Here is a 21560-nt window from a genome sequence, read left to right as displayed (position 1 = left end):
AAGACTTCGTCATTGGCTTCGATGAATCGGATGTGCTGCAAAGACTGCTTCGTGCTAGGGAGACCAAAAACGTGGACTGAATTCTATGAGAGCTAGAAAAGGAGTTGTTCAAACCCTGTTCAAAACAATGCTAAACTACTTTTTTCATGAATTAAAATCAATAAATGCCTATACCTCAATAAACAGTTATGCTTTACAAATTTAAATGGTTTGGATAATATGTTTTCAAAGAGAATGAGTCTTTTTCTGCACTAGGTCTAACTATATACCAACCCTGCCCACTTGGACTAGATCATCGGCTTGAAGGATGCAGTATGCAAAAAGCAGTGCCATACACCAAACTACTGCTGTAAGAATGGGGGGTTTATTCAGCAGATCAACAGGACTTGATCATCAGGACTGAGCAGATCAGCGGCGAACACAGCGGCAGCGAACACAGTCAGATCCAGCACGCACAGCGATCACGATGCCACTGACTGGCATGTTCCTTGTGCACTTCTTCCTCTTCACAATTACCCGCGGGACGAAGAGGAGACATCCTGGCGACTTACGGCGTGACCAAGACGGCAGGGTCGTAATAGGGTTTGAGGCGCTGGACGTGAACAATCTCGCGTCCGCGCCGGCGTAGATCATGGGACGGCGTAACAGGTTCCACCACATAATTAACCGGAGAGGTGCGCTCCAGAACACGGTATGGGCCATGGTACTTAGCAAGAAATTTTGAAGACAGTCCAGGGGCATTGGAAGGTATCCATAGCCACACAAGAGCGCCAGACGAGAAGTGCGGTGTCGAGTGTTGGCTGTCATGGTTGGATTTATGGCGGTACTGGGTGTTAGCCGTGAATGCGCGGGCGATTTGTCGACAGTCTTCCGCATGCTGGGCTGCTTGAGACGCAGGTGTATACTCTGATATGTCTGGCTGATACGGGAGTATGGTGTCGATTGTTGCAGAGGGGTGACGGCCGTAGAGGAGAAAAAAAGGAGAGAAGCCAGTAGTAGACTGCGTTGCGGTATTGTATGCATACGTGACATACGGAAAGACGAGGTCCCAGTTTGAGTGGTTGGAGGAGACGTACATAGAGAGCATGTCGCCAAGGGTACGATTGAAACGCTCAGTGAGTCCATTAGTCTGGGGATGATAGGCGGAGGTGGTTCTATGAATAATGTTGCACTTGGTGAGCAAGGCTTTCACAACGTCACTCAGGAAAACGCGTCCTCTGTCGCTGAGCAGCTCTCGAGGTGCGCCGTGGCGAAGAACAAATCGCTGCAAAATGAAGGAAGCTACTTCTGACGCTGTGGCAGATGGAAGTGCGGCGGTTTCTGCATACCTCGTCAGATGATCAACGGCTACGATAGCCCAGCGGTTGCCGGCCGCAGTGTAGGGAAGCGGCCCGTACAAATCAATGCCAACGCGGTCGAAAGGACGTGGTGGGCTGGGTAACGGCAGCAACTCTCCAGCAGAACGTTGAGGAGATGGCTTGCGACGTTGACAGGTGAGGCATGAGCGAACATACTTGAGTACAAAGGTGTACATACCCCGCCAGTAATAACGCAGCCGGAGACGAGTGTATGTCTTGAAGACGCCCGCGTGACCGGATTGTGGGTCAGCGTGGAAATAGTCACAAATTTGCGAACGTAGCTGCCGGGGAATAACTAGCAACCACTTGCGGCCATCTGCACAGTAGTTGCGGTGGTAGAGGAGGTTATCACGAATGGCGAAGTGGGAAGCATTGCGGCGGAGAGCACGCGATGGAGAAGCAGCTGTAGGATTGGAGATAAAATCGATGATAGAGTTTATCCAAGGATCTTGCCGCTGCGCTGACGGCATGTCATTGATGTGAAGCGATGGCGGGGAATCGTCGGAAGGGGAAAGGCTCGCGACCTCAGCTGTAAGGGGGCAGCGGGAAAGTGCATCGGCGTCCTGATGTTTGCGGCCAGAGCGGTAAACAACGCGGACATCATATTCCTGAAGGCGAAGAGCCCATCTTGCCAGTCTGCCGGACGGGTCTTTCAGTGAGGAAAGCCAGCAAAGCACATGGTGGTCCGTCACTACGTCAAAAGGGCGACCATAGAGGTAAGGGCGGAATTTAGTGAGAGCCCAAATAATCGCTAAGCATTCTTTTTCAGTAACAGAGTAATTGGATTCAGCCTTCGTGAGTGTACGGCTAGCATAGGCGACCACGTATTCAGTATAACCTGCTTTGCGCTGAGCGAGCACAGCGCCGAGACCAATACCACTGGCGTCTGTGTGGACCTCAGTAGGCGCTGTGGGATCGAAGTGACGTAGGACAGGCGGTGCCGTGAGGATGTGTCGTAAAGCATTGAAGGCATCGTCGCACGCTGGTGACCACGACGAAAGGTCGGAACTGCCGGACAGAAGTTCTGTCAAGGGAGCAGCAATGGAAGCAAAATTCCTAATAAAGCGGCGAAAGTAAGAGCACAGCCCGAGGAAGCTACGTAGATCTTTGATGGAAGTCGGTTTGGGAAAGGCTGTTACGGCAAGAAGTTTGACAGGGTCTGGAGATACACCTTCTTTGGAAACAACGTGGCCGAGAATGGTGAGCTGGCGGGCGGCAAAACGACATTTTTTCAAATTCAGCTGCAGTCCGGCATCAGATAGGCAGGTCAAAACGTGCTTCAGACGGTAGAGGTGTGTGTCAAAGTCACGAGAAAAGACGACAATGTCATCGAGGTAGCAGAGGCATGTCTTCCACTTTAGGCCACGCAAAATGGTGTCCATCATCCGCTCAAATGTTGCCGGAGCATTACAAAGGCCAAACGGCATAACTGTGAATTCGTACAAGCCGTCAGGAGTTACAAAGGCAGTTTTGGGGCGATCAGCCGCTTCCAAGGGGACTTGCCAGTACCCGGAACGTAAATCTAGGGAAGAAAAGAGTTCGGCGCCTTGCAAACAATCGAGAGCGTCGTCGATGCGTGGGAGAGGATAAACGTCCTTTCGCGTAATCTTATTAAGGCGGCGATAATCGACACAGAAGCGGATAGAACCGTCTTTCTTTTTTACAAGGACAACAGGTGAGGCCCAAGGGCTGCTTGAGGGCTGAATCACGCCATTCTGGATCATTAGGTCGACTTGCTCTTCAATAGCCTGGCGTTCGGTTGCAGACACACGGTAGGGGCGCTGTCGTAGTGGTGCGTGGGTGCCGGTGTCGATGCGATGAGTGACTGTAGAAGTTTGACCCAAAGAACTTTGATGAGAGTCGAAGGAAGAGCGAAAGTGATGTAGTAGGTTCAAAAGCTGAGTGCGCTGCTCTGGAGGAAGATCGGCATCGATGGAACGGAGGAACAAGTCTGTAGAGGGGGGAGCGGGCGCAGCTGAAGGGGGGCTGAGCGCAGTCACGGCACAGTGCGGCGCGTCGTCAGGTTCTTCAGAGATCAGAAGAGATGCGATTGGCTGGATACTTCCGAGGCATTCACCATGGCGCAAAGCAGTAGGGGAGTTAAATGGGTTAGAGACCCATAACATGGAAAGGCCAGCGGAAATAGCGAGCACTGCGTAGGGCAATGGAAGACACTTGCGGCGCAGGAAAGTATGGGCTGGTGAGAAGAGAACGGTGTCATCGCTAATAGATGCACAAGCGACACGAACAAGCACTGAAGAGCAGGGAGGAAGGTCGATATCTTCGGCGACGAGGGCTTTAGCACCGGAATTTGATTGATCAGCGTCTGGTAAGGCATCGGGCACAGTCGAGAACCCCCCTTCAGCTCGAGCACAATCGATAATAGCAGCATGACGCGACAGGAAATCCCAGCCTAAAATTACAGCGTGCGAGCAACTTGGCAGCACGACGAACTCAATCGTATAAAGGGAATTCTGGATAACTACTCGAGCGGTGCACGCCGCTAAAGGCTTGATATGCTGAGCGCTGGCCGTTCGCAACGAAAGTCCCGCAATTGGCGTCTTCACTTTCTTTAAAGTGCGACATAGTTTTGCGTCCATAACCGAAATAGCAGCACCAGTGTCAATTAGAGCCATGACAGCAACACCCTCGACGAAAACTTCAATTAAGTTTGTCGGCGACAGATGAGGACTTGGGAAGTTCGACTGGGTCGCAGTTCTCGCCTCAGGAACTGCGGCCTCTAGTTTTCCTCATGTGAAGCGTTCTGTCGACGTCGCATCGGGGAGATAGAGCGGCGTCACGGCGACGGTGAACGGCGGTCGGATGGGACTGAGCGGTCTGGGGAGAACTGAGGGCGGGCTGGAGGCTCAGTAGGCGCAGAATACTGAGGCGTCGGAGACCAGTATGCAGAACCATGAGTAGGTGGTGCCGACACCGAGAGACGGTTGCGGCAATAACGAGAAATGTGTCCAGCAAGCCCGCAAGTGTAACAAATTGGCCGGTTATCCGTGGTGCGCCAGGGATTACGTGGTCTTGGAGCCGGTCGCATAAACTGCGCAGGTTCTCGCGCAGGCGCAGGAGGCGGCTGAACGTAGGCAGGTGGCGGTGGAGCATATGTAGGTGGCGGTCGGGCCGCAACAGCCGCATATGTTAACGGCGCTGTAACAGGCATGGGTTGAGGGGCTGGAGGAAGAGATTCAGCTACTTGTTCTTGAATAATGTGGCGTAAACTGGGAGCTAGGTGTGAGGAAGGCTCTTGATGGCAGGATATAAGGGAGAGCTGTCGAGCAACTTCTTCCCGAATGAAGCTCTTAATTTGTGACAGGAGCGCAAAATGTTCGCCTGCATCTGTCAGGCCAGCAAGGGACTCAGAGTGCATGGTGTTCGCGCGCGTTATGGCCCTTTGTTTCCGCAGTTCATCATAACTTTGGCACAGTGTGACCACTTCCGCGACGGTGCGGATATCTCGAGCCGACAGCATCTGAAAGGCATCGTCATCGATGCCTTGCAGAATGTGCTTGATCTTCTCGGCCTCTGACATGTGTGGGTTAACGCGCTTGCACAAGTCGACGACGTCCTCGATATAGCTCGTGAAATTTTCGCCAACTTGCTGAGACCGCGTACGCAAGCGCTGTTCAGCGCGGAGTTTCCTCACAGCTGGTCGGCCGAAAACTTCAGAGAAGCTGGCTTTAAACGCGGACCATGATGGAATGTCCGCTTCATGGTTTCGAAACCATAGGTTTGCTACGCCGGTGAGATAGAAAATGACGTTGCTTAACTTTGTTTCCGCGTCCCATTTGTTGTAAACGCTCACTCGTTCATAGGATGTGAGCCAGTCCTCGACATCGTGGTCGTCAGTGCCGTTGAAGATGGCGGGGTCTCGCTGGCGGAGGGAGCCGGCACAGATGATGGCCGAGCCAACTTGTACAGCTTGGTGGTTGATGTCCTCAGGCATCGCAGGAGGTGGTAATGTACGGCTGCGGAGTTCCAGGGCGAGAGGATAGATCTTGACCGGCAGCTCCACCAAATGTAAGAATGGGGGGTTTATTCAGCAGATCAACAGGACTTGATCAGCAGGACTGAGCAGATCAGCGGCGAACACAGCGGCAGCGAACACAGTCAGATCCAGCACGCGCAGTGATCACGATGCCACTGACTGGCATGTTCCTTGTGCACTTCTTCCTCTTCACACTGCCCTTTATTATGTAACCAGTTTAAGTGAGCAACATTTTTTTTTTTAATGAGCATTACTTTTAATGGGCAGGACCTTGGTCTTTTGATGATGCCTATGATGATAAACCCAGATGATTATAAACCCAGTCAAACCTCTCTCAATACAACATAAACCATTTTGGTCTATGATCTTATAGAAGCAAGTCCGTCTACTATGCCATCTGTCAAAATAATATTGCCACAGTGTTCCATTCACTGGCACCACCTGTTCAGGTTCAGCTGACTGGTGCCTGCTTGTCTTCTTGCACATTGCAGATTGGTTGGCTTAGCCGTGTCTGCTGCGGTAGTGCCTAGCACAGCTTGCCCCTAAGTAGTACTGACTTCTGTTGACAATAATTGTCTAGTGATGTCTCCACATGAATATGATACACAGGGCTGCATAAAAACACTGATTAATAATTGAAAAAGCTAACCTTTTGAAGGCGGTGCATAAACCTCTTCATGACGTTGGTATACATCTCTTTCACCTTGGAGTCTTTAACCACACTGTCCTGATCATCAGTCTCTACATACAGGTACCTGAATAGAAAATGGACATTGCTCACATCAGAATCGTCACTTGGAAAGTTCCCACACACTTATCAACTTGGAATGTCCAAATGTCAGTATATGACGTCCAACCACCTAAGAAACTAAGAATGGCCTGTTAATTTCCCCGCAGATAACTAGAGTGGCACATACCAGTAGAAATAGTTGGCAAGAGCATCGCTAGTGCAAGCTTTGTTGATGAGGAATGTTGCAAGGTCACACTGCAAGCAAGAAAAAGGCATTAATCAAACCTCTGCTCTGTATGTGCTCCAGTACTCTTCAGAAACAATGACTGACTGAGCATAACAAGTCAGAATAATCACAACTTGAATCATATGTCTATACAACGAACATCCATCTTCAATTAGAATACGTTCAACTCACCTAATCAAACAGCAAACTCAAAAATCAAAACAGCAAACAATAACGCGCGCAACAATACATTTCCAGCACACTTTACCCTCTCCAAGTGTGGCCACTCGAAAACAAGCAATGCCCTGATAATTGAAAAGCAGTTTACTCAAAATCCTTTATATCTGAAAAATTTGCAGTATTCTATCCTGCCTGTTCTTGCATTCATTTGTTAATTGTTGACTTAATTCCATATCAATAGTATGTAACCAAAGTTATTCCGTTTTTCAAACCTGGTGGTTGTTCTCAGCCCCTCACAACTAATGAACCATCTCATTTACCAATACTATATCTGCAAATGTTCTGAATAAATAAATCAAAACCAAGTTATAACCTACTTAAAAGAATACATCGTGATTTTCAAATATGATATTAGTATCGCTTGTGGAATGGTTTTTTGTTCATCTGTGATGACACCTGTTTGGGACCACAACCAGGCCTATCTCATCGGTAAAATTAAATCCTTGTGAGTTATTATTCTCACAGCCCTAAAAGAATGTGCCGAATTAAAAAATTTATAATATTGTCATAAGTGCCCTTGTTTGATGTTTTTTTTATAACATTACGAACATCACCCATTATGTCAACACTGTTTCACTCAACCCCTATGTCATCCTTCTATGAAGTGATCATCTCAATAGTTAAGTGTTTACCCTTTCCCAGTCATGCCAACTCATTCGTTTCGAATATTATCTTTAACTAGATCAGTTTATGAGCAGACGTCACCACAGAAACGGGCACCAAACGTTTTTCAAGGGCTCACTTGCTGTGGCATAAGTCAGCAATAACATCAGTTTATGCACTTTGTCATATTTTGTTCATTCAATCTTGCTCCTTTCGCTCATTTTAAAATGGGTTTTCTTGCCTTGATTTCTAAGCGCTGTGTATTGTTTGATGCATTAGTAATCAGATCTAAAAGTGTGTGAATATTCGAAATTTCTACTAGTTAGAGAATGGTATTGGAGCTCCAATTCAGTTTTCACCGCACTTCCAATTCTGAAACTATGGGAATCTCCTAAACATTCAGGAACATGAGACACGAGAAAAACAATTTAGTGCCACTAATTAGTCATTTGCCATAGTCACTGCCACTAATTATTTCTGGAAGCAGACTGGCTTAGGCATTGTAGTGAACTAAAACTATGCATCTGATCATATATTGCAAACTTTTTCGTGCTTCATGTCACCTAACCTCAACTGCATGTCACAGCAGTCATACGGTTAATGAAACCAAACCTGAAAAAATATCAACGAAAAAATTTAATTATAAATTACTTATAAATAAGCAGAGGTCGTATGTTAATAATCACGCAATGATATGTGTGCTCTAATGTCCAACGCATCCCTTTAAAGAAGAAAAAAAAAAGCAATTAAATTAGGCACCTAAAGTCCTTACAGATATAGTGAATTGTGCCACAGTTAACAGACTTTGATTATGCTGGTGATAAGTGAAAAAAATTGTCTGCAATATCTCTCTTTATTTTCATAGCTGTGTTTGGAGGAAAAGGACTTGTCTATAGTTTTTTTTATTCAATGCATGCACTTATATATTAATCTATGATAAAATATTTTATTTGGTTCATAACCAGTTTTTATTATAAACTCATTCACTTTGCAGTCAAAAGTTTAATGTTACACACTTTTAACGGTTTAATACCTTCCCTATGCAGGCCTTCAGGTTTGGGTAACGTGTATAGGTGAAATAAGTAAGTAAATAAATACTATAAATTTTCTGCACTCCCAATATGCATAATTAAACCACTTCAATTTGAGCAGCCTATTCTCAAATCAGATATTTCTCAACTTTGGTTGCAACTTCCAAAATTACAGACCTGGGCTTAGTTAAAAATTTACAAATTGGTAGCATGACCTGGCATTTTCCTTTCTGGTTTACTGGCTCACTGCCCTCGCAGTTTAGTGGCTCAAGGTTCCGACACTTCAACTTTTCCAGCCTTCTTTGCCTGCTTCCTATTCACAGAAACCAGAAGGAAGAAGTAACTCGACTGGTAACCTCTCTGCCTCATTGTCCAACTGATTTTGGTACGTGATGCTTCGGGGGCCCTTTCTTGCCTCTCAAATGCTTCAGCACTTCATCTCCACAGCTTTACGCCAAAAAACCGAATAAAATATTGGCCAGGCTGAGCAAAAACGTACGTCAGATTCGCTGCCAGGCTGCACAGGCTCCTGCAGAAAGGCATCGTCAGTACTGGTCACAGAGGAAGACATTGAATTACGTAGGCCATCCGTGAATGAGTCTAGGTGGGCAGCCCCAAGCTCTGCAGATGCTGTGAAGCTTCCCCTGATGAGGAAATGGGCTTGTCATGAGATTAAATCAGAAAGTTGTGAAAAAATAGCTAGCGAAAATGAACTGCAAGCCAGCAAAATCTGGTGCACCTTAATCATAGCAGGGACAGAAATATTTTAAGTGTACGAGAAAGGTACTTCAAAATAATGGCCATCAGAATCCCTCAGCCATATTTCTACACTGGAGCTTTGCTTACAATTTCTGAAAGTAATGTTCCATGTACCGTGACTTTGTGGTTGCAACATTCGGTGTTTGGGCTAACAAATCACACAACAGTGGGTTACTAATGTAGTCTGCTCCATCCACATGCACAATTGGCATCAAACTTGTGTACAGAGCACTCTCTCGCATAGTATTTTTCCCCGACGTTCCTGAAAAAACGAAATTCAATTCATATATCTGAACAAGCATGCATTGCCTTGTTGGGCTCATATACAGACAAGGACGAAGAGAGGAAGGTCTTATAAAGCAGTACAAGAGGGCTCTTTCATGGCTACCATCTTCCTCGTTTGACCAAGTTGTAGTATGTGGGACTTGTGACACAACAGTGTCACCACTACAGTCTGGGAGAGTGTTGGTGAACACTTATGCGGCTATGCTACAAACAACATGAATATATTTATGAAAGCAGAAATGAAGACAACACCCGCCATTGGTCCAGGCGACATGCAGAGGTGATAGATTCCTCCTATTTCCTGTTCCTCAGACTTATTCCCTCACCTAACTAATGTCAACACAATACCATATAATTCTCTGTGCGTTCCTTTGCTTAAATGGTTCGGCTTCTTTTTGCAAATTTGTTGGACACGATCATTCTGTCAAACCGAGAGCGCAGCTAAAAAGCAGGAACCTCAAGGACCACTAAGAATGCGTGGATAAACCTTGTGCACCACTGCACCATACCACACTACTTTCAGCCAAACGATGATACAGTGCCAGTGACGATCTTGATGGGTCCAGCAGTTTTAACCACCTGCTTCGCATGCTTGACAACAAAAGTTACCTCTAGCTGGCTATTACTCTTTGTATTTTCAGAAGCACTTGCAAGCGCAAAAGAGTGCACACTATATACCACCTGTGCCCATCAAAATTTACATTCATTTTTACTTAAGCAGCAGTAGCAGAGGAAAGCGCCAACCATGTACTAACCTGTCTCCACGCTCGCCTGGCACAGGTCCAGGGTCAGGCTCGATTGCTGGTGGCAAAACAGTGCTGCCAATGGCAGAAGCTCTCATCGCACTGGGGTCGTTGTTGGTTGTGCGCTCATACTTGAGAGCCTGTACAAGCTGCAGCAGGTACAGCAGCAAGTCGTCGGAATGAGCCTGCCGTAGCCGAGCCACTGCATAGCGGCGCACTGCAGGGTGACCAAACTGGGGCCCGAGCAACTCCAACGCATCGTCGACATCCATCGGCTGCCATGTGCGCACCAGCTCCAGAGCCTGCCGCGCCTCGGGGCCCGACTGCCAGTTGACACACTTGACAAATTTGGCAAGGGCCTGCATATGGGACACCACACAAGATAATAAAGCACTGAAATTTTCATGCAACAGAGAAAGCTCCAAATGCAGACCACCAGGCACCTTCTCACTTGCTCTACCAGAACAAAAGTGCAGCAAGAAAGCAATGGCAACACAATGATGCGGCACTGTGAGAACTTTTTTTTGGATATGCACTTTGCAGCGAACTGCTCTGTAGGACCATTGTATAACAGAAGATTTAGGCTAATTTAGAAACACAGCAACTGGAAGCTTCATGGTTGGAAGACCTTAATCCTGTCAATGGAAATGCTGCTGTTACTGTCATTGCTTTTTCTATGGACACATTAAGGAGAATGGGAGTCCATTGTGATTGTTTTTAATGGCACGGTATCCTTTTCAGAAAACACAATATATACATTCATTCCTTTGTTTACTAGGCCTAATTATATATCCCACCATGCTCCTCTGAACAGGAGTGCATTCAGTGTATCAAGTCCAAATGAATCCACCACCAATGCAGAGGTAAAGAGAAAGCAGTTACCTTCTTCTGGCTTTGTAAATAAAAGCGAAACTTCCACACCAAGTCCTGCTCTTCTGATGTTAAAGTTTTTGTTGATGGGTAGTTGACAATCACCTGCGTAAGAAGCAAACAAGTACCTGACTATAGCTCTTCATAAATCGTATTCTAAAATAAATTATAAAGAACCAAACTGTGAGGTTTAACAAAGTGACACACGACCTTAGGAGGGGCACTGTAGTGAAGGGCCTCGGAAAAATTTTCACAACCTAGGGCTGTTTAACATGAAATGACATCACACAGTAGACAAGCCTTTCTGTATTTTACTTCCAGGGAAATAAGGCCACCAGATCTGAGATCAGAGTGATTTTTGGATCAGCAGCCAAAGGGCAAATCCACTGAGCCATTGTGGTAACTCGGACTATTAAAATAAAAATAAAATAAAATAAATTATAAAAAACAGATAAAAATGCTGTCTTCAGCTGATATCCCCCCCCCCCCCCCCCATAATAGAAAACAATAGCACTTCCAATCTCCAATAAAGCTTAGAAAGCCCCGCTGCAGAGGTTCAGTGATTATGGCGTTCGACGACTGAACCCAAGGATATGGGATCAAATCCGGGCCACGGCAACCACCACTTTTTGATGAAGACAGAAAACAAAGTTATGTCAGTCGACATTCAAAAACCCCACGTGGTGGAAATTTTTGAAGCCTTCCACTACAGCATCCCTCACTTCCAAAGTCGCTTTGGGATGTTAGGCACTGCAAAACCATAAACTATAAATTTACAAAGTACTATAGTAAACAAAAATAAATACAAAATAAGCAAACGTGGCAGGGACACTGAAATCCAAGGAAACAGCTAAATTTTCTAAGCTGTATAAAATTAATATAGCTAGAAAATAAACCACCACCAAAATTATTTTCGAGATATTAAAAAAAAAAAACGTCTAGGCAAATAGCAGTTTTATTACCCCAAAGAGATTTTTATGGCACTACCTCATTTAGTTCCCGCAATACTTCCCAGCGAGGGCTCAAACCTAAATATACTAAATTATGGACAGCATGAAGACATGAGATAAAAGAAAGAAAAATAACAGTCAATTTGAAATTAGACTGTGACAGTTTTTCTTTTTACAGACAGGCTGAATTTGCTTTTCCAATAAAACATGAGAAAACCACTTCACAGTAGAGGTGTGCAAATAATAAAATTCTTTAATATGAATCGAATATGAATATGGGGAAAAAATTACAATGAATATTGAATACCTTTCAGTGAAAAACAAAGGAAAATTAGAAATAGATTCATGTGGTATTCCAGATAAAATTAAGCTAGAATTGCACAAAAACATATTACCCTACTGAAAAATCCCATATACATTTTAGACAGGATTCCGCATATTGTGTTTTTTTTGTGTATAGGAAGGACATGCATGAAACCGGGTGGAGCTACCATACTGCTGCTGAATACAATCAACTCTCATTAATTCAGCCTTCAAGGTACCAGAAAAGATGTCCAAATTAACAGAAAGCTCAAATTATCGAATGGGCCTGAAAAAGGTATCGAAAGCTGTTTGCATCACAGTAATGCACAGTAGATGTCTGCATTTGAGATGAAACACAAGTGAGAACTATACTTTTTTTTTGCCTGTTTCAAGTGCTTCACTTTGTGCACACTGTCGATAAGGGCCTTTATCACAAAATGGCACAGTCATGTTTTGAGGATGCTTCACTGTACAGTCAACGCAGTCAAGCATTGCAATGAAGCGTGCAGTTCAAAAATTCCGAATATAATTTTTTTTAATAAGAATATTAATCGAATAGCAAACATATTCTATTCATATATTTGAAATTTCGAATATTTGCACTGTACTTCACAACTTTCTCTAAGGTGTGTGATGTCCTTATTAAAGTCATTAAACTTCTAAAGGGCACATGGATAAGCTTCCAATGCATTAAATATGCATCAATAAATTAATTAATTAAAATAAGTATGCTCTAAACTACCATCACGTGTATCAACTGGTGCTGCCTACAGCCAAATTTCAAAACACATTTTGTTATCGCACTCAGCGAGCCAAACAGAATAGATGTTACTTCCCATCTCTAATCCCATAAGAACTCGTAAGGCAGGAAAACCAGCTTGAGTGACTTTACGAGATTTTCTTCCCTCTCAACACCCCTGCACTCACGTTGAGCTGGTCTCGTGTGGCAGCATTTGGCTTGAGGTCCTTGTCAGTGAGACCTGAGCGAAGACTGCGTGATAGCTTGTGGTGCTTGCTTTCCACCAGATTCTCCTTCAAACAAGTATGAACGCAGGCAGTGTTAGCACTCTCTACCATCTGGCTTACAACTGGAGTGAAATACAATAAATAAACAAATGCAAGCAACAATATGTAAAATAAACATTTTAATATTTCAGCAGACACACTTATGACTTCTTACGTGCGAGAATGCAAAAAGCTCCTTTGTAGCCGTTTGGCTGCGCTCGGGTGGACGCCAATGCGTAATTACTATCTTATTACTAATTTACATTGTTACTTTGCAAGGTGCTGAGTCATGGTACTAGCGACCAATAAGTGCCCGACCATGCGGCCTGTCAACTACCATTTGTCAGAGGCATGCTTGTGAGCAGAACCATGATGTATACTGTCCAAGTTAGCAGAAGAAACATGAATATAAAGCCCCGTGTTAACCAAGCCGTACAAATGTGCTTGCATGGCCAGTATCATGTCTGACTCGGCATCCAATGGTTAAGTTCTGTCTACTTTTGTCAGCCGCAACTATTACGCGGACACCTTAGGCTATCAAAAAGGCCTTAGGACAAAACAAGGTGAAAAGTCAGCTTATAATAGTATCTTAACTGCGGTGCCTTCCTCGTGTTGCAGTGCTGCCATTGGCTGCATGAGCTGCCAGCTCTAGCAAAGAGTTACCAAGAGGAACAGTTCCTCAAGAGCTGCTGTTTACAACAAGGCTATTGTCTACAACAATGGAGAAACAGCTCAAGACCATGACCAACCAGATGCGAAGTAAGTAACTTTAGAGTGAATGCAGCAGAGAACAAAAGGATGGTATGACACATAAGCACACATTATACTAAAAAACTGATACAGTTATGGATGCGGGTGCATAGAATTGAAATATCGAGTGCTCCCAGCAAGATCTCATCAAGAAGGGCAATGAAGCTGAAAGAAACCCACCCCAATGGGTGTGACAATATGCTGATGCCTAGTATGCAGAGTCACTGCTGAAGCCATAATGGAAGCTCGGATTTATGAGTAAAAAATTCCTTCTGGGTCATGTCTACAGTCTGATTACTATACAATAGACAATATACTGTGCCAGCTCTTAACATGCTGCCGTGCAAAGGACATAAACATCAATTAATGTGGGCTCTTATCACAATATGCATGTTATACTGGTTATACCATGCACAGTGCACGTTTTTCATGGCTTCAGGCCTGATTATCTTAAGCCTACGTCCTTGAGCATTACCTGCTTCGAACGATCTTGCAGCAATGCTAACTGTTCCTCACTATACAGTACCACAATAAGCTGACTTAAGAATGTGATTAAGACCCTATGCCAATGTGTAAGTTAGCAATTGACATCATTTTTCAGTTCACCCAGTGTCTTATGCACCCACACTACCCAAACAGATACAAATGTCAAGAGTCATAAACATTCATTCTATAGTGCATTATTATATATCATAAGTATAGATGGTATATAAAAGACATTACAAAAGCAGCAAGAAGAAAAAGGTAAGCTAGTTTAACTGCACAATGTAGAGTTCCAACGTTTGTGACTAGAGATCATTACTAGGCTCAATATGATGTGTTTTAATTATGTGCAATCTATCTGCTGATGCAACAGCTGAAGTGGTACCTCAGAATAAGCTATTTCTTATATATGTATGGATGCTCCACTGTACATAGAGAGAAACTTAATATATTAGAAGATCAAAACTAGAACTGCAGTGTAGCATTACTGTACAAAATATGCTTTACACATGATCATGAAAGTAATGAAGAAACCCTTACAAGGGAGACATCTGGGTCTGGAACAGTTACGATCTCCACAGGTAAGCTTGCTTGGCATGGGTCGTCTCCATCCTAAGTGCAACAGAGGAAATACAAGTTATTAGCTGCATCATTTCGTGTTTCTGCCCCATTAAAATTACAGAAAAACCCCACACACACCTCCATACACCAAATGCTTATACAGGAGTGGAGGCTGGCTTTCAAAAACATGTGCACATGAAAATGTTTAGCTCCTTCTTAGGCCCCATGATATGATACAAGAGCATGTCAGTAACCATTCCTCGCCCTAGTTATCAGGACTATAAACGCACGCCAGCTCTCATTAGCAATTACAAATCTCAATCAGTTCTGGTGCTAGAACCTTTCAACTGTACTATTACACCCCACCGACACTACCACCTTTGAAATAAGTAAACATCAGTCACTAACTCACCTTCTCAAAATAGATGACAGTGTACTCTTGATCACGGAACACAACTCTGGGGAACTCAATCATTAGGAACATCTGGTTGGAGCTTGACTTTTCCTTGCTGTTCACAACCTCTATCTCACGAAAGGTGAGCCTGTCAAGCCAATCAACCTTCAGCAGGCGGCCATTTCGGTGCTTTTTGCTTAGCTGCGGGTGACCCAGAAAGAAAACAGGCAGTTTTTGTGAAGGAGATATTATGCAACAATCATAAAAACAAATATGACTAAGTGCAATCACAGCATGAGTTGACTGGGCGCAGTAAACAAATGCCTACTGAATAAGTCAGCACTCCTATGAATGAAACAGCAAAAAAATGTGGCCTTACTCCACAGCCTGTGCCCTTGGCATATGCTTAAGCCAAAAAATGTTCCGAGCTTCCTACAATGTACAGATCCTAAAGAATAATTTTTTCTTCTTTATTTTGAATTCCAAAAATGAGCATGTCATTTGTAGCAAAAAACAAAAAAGTGCAACTCTCCTGACAACAGAACCCTCAAGACACACAACGTGCTAGTTCCATTGATGAAAATGTGAAAAGTGTGCAGTAAATACAAACTATTGAAATCAGACACTTAGGTGGAGTAATGGCTTGTATAGGGATCACAAAAGTGCACTGTAGAAGAGATAGACAAACAATCAACTCCTCTGCCAAGTTTGAGAACTGTGCACACCTCTTTTTGATATGCAATTCAAAACTGTCCTCTCACCTTAACCAGCCTTGTCATCTGTTCTTTGGAGCCAAATGCTTTGCCCGGTGTCTGCGTCTTGCTACTACCGTCAGCTTCAAACCCCAGCCAAAGGCGTAGATCGTGGATACCCTGACGCATTGCCCTGTTACAGAGACAGAAATGCATTTGTTTGTTAGCCTCCTAAAGCAGCAAAACAATACAATGAAAGAGGGAGGAGGGATAGTGAGAGATACGTCTACACTTTCCACTGTCCTGCGACTCCTGTCTTTCCCACACTGTCTCACCTTGCTGTGTCGCGCCGACTATGCCAAAAGTACCATCCTCTAAAGTAGTAGTGTGCGGAGCAAGCCAACAGTAATAATTTTTTTTTTTACTGACAGATGATCTTATCTAACCGACCAATTAAAACGAAAAACCTTTGCGTTATTTGGATTTCATTTTTGCTCTGCATTGCAGTTCTGCAAACACTCAGTAGATAAGCTTGGTTCTCCTTAATTAATGGCTATTATTCGTACTGTGATGCAAAATGTGGGAATTCCCCTAGATGCTTTGCCATCACTCAACGCAAGAGCTCGCTCAGTTTGACTGACTTGCGACCGTTTTCAATGATACTCCAGCATTACCATGCATTTCCAGAATACGAGAAGTAAACTGATGCACTTGAAAAAAAAAAAATAATAATAATAAAATAAAAAACGTGCATCAACTTACCCATATTTCCCAAATATTGTGACTGTTGTGCCCCCTACAGGAATGCTTTTGCGTGGACCATACACATCCCAGACTGTCAAGGCCAGCACAGCATTACGTGGCAGGTCACTGAACTTCAATGGCAGCTTCAGCCATTCGTTCCAGCTGCATGCAGACACAAGTGAATGTCTGTATCGTACACAAACAAAGCAACTATGTGCGATGCAAGTCCATGTAAGGTAGATTACAAAACTATTTTCACACCTTTAGCAATTAAAAAAAAAACCACACCAGAAATGCCCATTAACAATATATTAAATGCCTGGATAAGAGCACTCTGTTTGTAAATCATAACACAAACCTATACCCGCTATAATACAAAGACAGTTCACAATCTTCTCATCCCTTTCTTTGTGTTTCCGTTTCTTAGTGCCTCGCTTTAAGATAAACTGGTGCATACAAGAGTGAGGCCTTGAATGAGCTTCTGGTCCATGATCAATGTATTAAAAGCAAAAACAATAGACAGTAATGTTAAAAAAGGTGCACACAACACTGCATTGACAGAAAAACATTTTTGTTACCTTTCTCTCTTCGTGCTTTTATTTTTTGCGCCCTAACATACCAATCTTTGTTTCTTTTTTTGTTCTTTTTTTTTTTCATGAAGGATTTAGCATCTCTCTGGCTTTTCAAAGATGGGATGAGTAAAGAACAAAACTGCAGTTTATGTGGCATCACCCAGATTTCAGTGGAGAAACTGAGAAGTTGAAGCACAGCAATTCCCCAGATGAAAAGTGTAGTGGCCAAACACCAAAAACCAAACACAGTGCTTTCATAAAATTAAATACTGGAGTGATGACCACAGGCATCTCGAGTGTTTTACTGAGACTTTTGATTTTATAAGTCTCATTTATACATTTCACAAAATTCACAGCTTTGTTTTCTATACGAGCCAGAAAAAGCATATCAGTATATGGTCACAGCCGAAGAGGAGAATTCGTCTACGTGGTATGAGGCAAATGAGAAAACAGCTCTGTGCTCCTCATCTCCAAGACAAAATTTAATCACTAGAAATAGGCTCCACCAATGGCAGTGAGAGTACTTTGAAAGCCTAAGGGACTTTCCTCTGCATATTCCTATCATGTGAAAAAGCCTACGCTAACAGAACACTCACTTCCAACGTGTGGTGAATGGTTTGTATGAAGTCTGGACAGGCAGGGCTAGTGGTTTTCCCCCTGAGAACACCTGACAGGAAACAACAAGGTCCGATCGGTTCTCGTCATAGAGGCTTGAATGCCTCAGCATGGGGTCATTCAGCAGTGCCTGGTGGCTGGGCCTTTCCCTAGTGCCTTCAAGTGTACCCCTGAAAAATGGCAGGTAACATAACAACAGCTCTATATGAGCCAGAAAAAAATGCTTCAGCTGTGGTCACAACTGCAAAGGTTTGTATTTATCAAAAAACATTAGGCAAATGAGCATAGTCCTTCAAAATTTTCCAAGCCCTTTTAAGTGAGTCACTAAAGCTAGGAACACATTTTATGATCAGACATTCCATGATGACTGCCTAAAAACACAGGGAAAAAGCAGAAGTAGATCTTAAGTTTGGGACAGTATAGCATTGAAGAACAACCTCGTGTAGAGCAATAACAAATGTCAAGTACATGAAAACAAATAACACAGGAAGCAATAGGAAGCCTTTAAATTAAGAGCCCTTGTGATAGCAATGAAGAAAAAAAAATTGAGTTAAAACATCCAAGCAACGCACAGTGAGAGAGGGAGCATGTACACAGTGCTTCCTATCAGGGGTAGATTTAAATGAAGGGGGTGGTGAGAGGGAGTGGAAAGAGGGGCAGCAGTCTCTACCTTAAGTGAGGAACTTAGGATTGAACAGCTGTGCCGAGCTTATTTTTTTTCAACAAAAAATGTCCATGAAATTTGTGTACCCATTTGTGGATTTGCGGACACATTTGTGAATTTGTGGGACCAGGGGCTGGTCTCACAATTCTACCCTGCTTCTTGCCTGGTTTGTTTTCCACTAAGGCCTACATGAAAGCTGCACCTAAAAGGAGCCATATCTATTTTATGCTTTATTCATTATTCGTACAAGAGAGAGAAAAAAAGATACACACATGAACCAAGCCTGCATTTAGAGGCAACAAGGGCATGCCTTAGGCAACACTGAACAGTCCAGCAAAAAGGTGAATGCAGCTAAATGAAGACTTCAAATGGGTTTTTAGACGAGACTGCAACTTAGGGGTGCACACCATACAAGACCACTATATAAGCTCCAAGCTGGAAGGCTAAAGATGTGAAGAGATTATTTCGGTCTTGGAGGTAAACTTTCACAAATATAAATACACCATGAAAGGTACACCGCTAAGTACCATGCAGCAGGAATTTCAGCATGAAACTACCAGTAGAATAAAAGTCTCAAAAGACTCATCGGAAAGGACTAATATCTAATATTTGGGAATGTCAAATCATCAAGCAAAGGCACGTTTCTATAGAGTTAGCTGTCTTCCACCTCGTTCCTAAGTTACAAAGGTAAACATTCTCCCTCTGCTTTTTGCACATACTGTCATGCAAATATTTATCCTTTCAGTTAAAGTTTAAAGGGTTCAAAGTTATCCAGCGAAAAGAAAAAAAAAATGAAGGAACTTCACAGTACTTCGTGTGCATGTTTCTTTCTTCGTGCTGGTCCTTTTGCGCAACTCATTGTGCTAAACCTTCACCAACTTGCACATTTTTTTTTTTTTTTTTTGTACTGTGCTTTTAGTCTGCCAGATGGACCCCCCTATTTGGTCCCAAATGGATCTAACTGTGTCAAACCAATTGGCCCCATTAGGTCCTAGAGAGTTTTTGTACCTGGCAAACACTGAAAAAATGCACCATGCAATTAAGTTGTGAGCAGTAAGCATTGTGAGAAAATTTTGTAGAAGTTTAATTGCACATAATCAATGTGCAAAAAGAAAGCTGATTTGTGAGGACTGCAAGAAGACACTTTACTCGTGCCAATGCTTTTAGAGGGCAGCTTAAGAATCGCATGCTCTTATAGAAATCAAGTACAAAGTTACAAAGTTAGGTGCAGTTTGTCAGACAAACTGCTTGCAACAGGTAACACCAATACCACTCATCATATGACAGACTTATCCAAGTCAGTGAACATTGGAATGTGTCATAAACATTGGGCTACAATTGTGTTTATCTGATAGCCCACTGTCCAATTATAGTGTAATTTCCACATGGAGCCAGTTCGAACTCAATTTGCACATTTACACTGACTGGAACAGCATTCCAATTGGCACCTCAATTTATAGAAGTGGGAGTTTGTATGGTTTGGTATGCTTTACAGAGTTTAATGTCTCAACGCGACTCAGGCTATTATGAGAGACATCGTGGTGGAGGGCATTGGAGATTTCGATCATCTTAAACATGCACTGACATCACACAATACACAGGCGCCTTGCTTTTTGCCTCCATCGAAAAGCGGCCGCCGCGGCCGGGATTCGATCCCGCGTCTTTGGGTTCAGTGGTCGAGCGTCCTAACCACTAAGCCATCACGGCAGGGTGGGAGTTCACATGGACCATTCATTTCAAGCGTCATTCCAACTGGAACCAATCGTATGTTATTTTGGTCCCATTGGTACCAGACGCAAAACTCATATGGTTCCAATAGTCTTTTTTTTTTTTTTTTTACAAAGTGCGGCTAATAAATTATAAAATACTAGATGCATATTTTGTCAGACATATTAGGAACATCTACAATTCGGAATTCAGGATACAGACATTGGATGTAGGGATATCACATTGCCAATTAACTGGCGCACCAGAACAAAATGAAACCACGAAAAATTTTATGCAAACGTCGTGAGTCAACGCTGCTCCAGAAAAAATGATTTCGCCTACACGTTGTCACAGACACGCGGGCCGCGTTCCGCAGTCTTATCGCGATCACCCCGACAGGTGTTTAGCGAAAGGAGAAAGCACAAAAGCGCTTCCTCTGGAAGAGCGGTACAACGGACCCTTCGACTGTCTTTATCTCCACGAAAGGTTCGGGAAGTCAAGATCGCCCTTTAGACCGGCCTCTTCCACGCGACCGGATTTTTTTTTTCACGGCATCGCCCTATTCGAAAAACAACCGATGAAATGCAACAGGGACGACAGTGACATCGAATTTACCCTGAGCCAGTCTCTTCCAGCTTCGACCCGCAGAACACCCGCAAAGAAGCTGTCATGCTGGGCACAGCGGCCCGCAGCATAATAACAGCAACAAACGGTACGAATACACTGACAGGCGATCGGAGCGTCAAGGGTATGCAGCTGCGAACGTGAACACAAAAGAGGGAGCATACCGCAGCTGTTGCAGAAGGCTTTCTTGTCGTCAAAGCCTGACGCAGGGATTGTTTGCACGCTGCGTTCTGTACAGACCTGACCACTGTACCATACCTAAGAAAGGCTGAAAACTATGATTACATCAGACTAGAAATACGACACAATTTTCAGCAGCTGTAAACGCTACTTGAAAAAAGCGCAATGAACAGCTGATCGCTAGTTTAAGAACACCCCTTTTCAGAATATCGCTTGCGCTAAAGCCATACCCCCTACAGGCGATTTAGGCACAGAAAGTATCAAAAGATATGTATGCCTTCATACTTACACTTTAATTTTAAAATTTGTGTCCAAGTCACAGCTGTAAATATGCCGAAAAGTCTGCAGCGACTCCGACTCCTCCGAGTACGCCGCCATGTTTTGTGATACTGCTCCGCAGCAAGTACAAAACAATTAGACTATTAAAATAAGTTAATAATTACACAATTATTAAAATTACTATTTAGTTTAATT

At 43.7% G+C, this 21560-nt stretch overlaps 1 protein-coding gene across 1 annotated transcript in view; it reads right to left on the bottom strand.

The window, feature by feature from the left end:
- Positions 1-21474, bottom strand: part of Pi3K59F (phosphatidylinositol 3-kinase 59F) — a 41333-nt gene extending 19859 nt beyond the window's left edge. Inside the window, exons 1-12 of the mRNA XM_084593785.1 lie at positions 21376-21474; positions 17893-18081; positions 16743-16886; positions 16050-16173; positions 15307-15489; positions 14874-14945; positions 13023-13127; positions 10855-10947; positions 9985-10331; positions 8685-8829; positions 6273-6340; positions 6005-6110 (exon numbers count right to left, since the gene is read on the bottom strand). Coding sequence (XP_084449911.1) covers positions 6005-6110; positions 6273-6340; positions 8685-8829; positions 9985-10331; positions 10855-10947; positions 13023-13127; positions 14874-14945; positions 15307-15489; positions 16050-16173; positions 16743-16886; positions 17893-18081; positions 21376-21464 — 1665 coding nt within the window. The 5' untranslated portion in view covers positions 21465-21474. The remainder of the gene's footprint in view (positions 1-6004; positions 6111-6272; positions 6341-8684; positions 8830-9984; positions 10332-10854; positions 10948-13022; positions 13128-14873; positions 14946-15306; positions 15490-16049; positions 16174-16742; positions 16887-17892; positions 18082-21375) is intronic.
- Positions 21475-21560: the final 86 nt, after the last annotated feature.

Source organism: Amblyomma maculatum, chromosome 2 (assembly GCF_055883805.1).
Source record: "Amblyomma maculatum isolate TAMU_Amacu chromosome 2, ASM5588380v1, whole genome shotgun sequence".
In the NCBI taxonomy this organism is placed as follows: domain Eukaryota; kingdom Metazoa; phylum Arthropoda; class Arachnida; order Ixodida; family Ixodidae; genus Amblyomma; species Amblyomma maculatum.
This window is presented reverse-complemented; position numbering and strand designations above follow the sequence as displayed.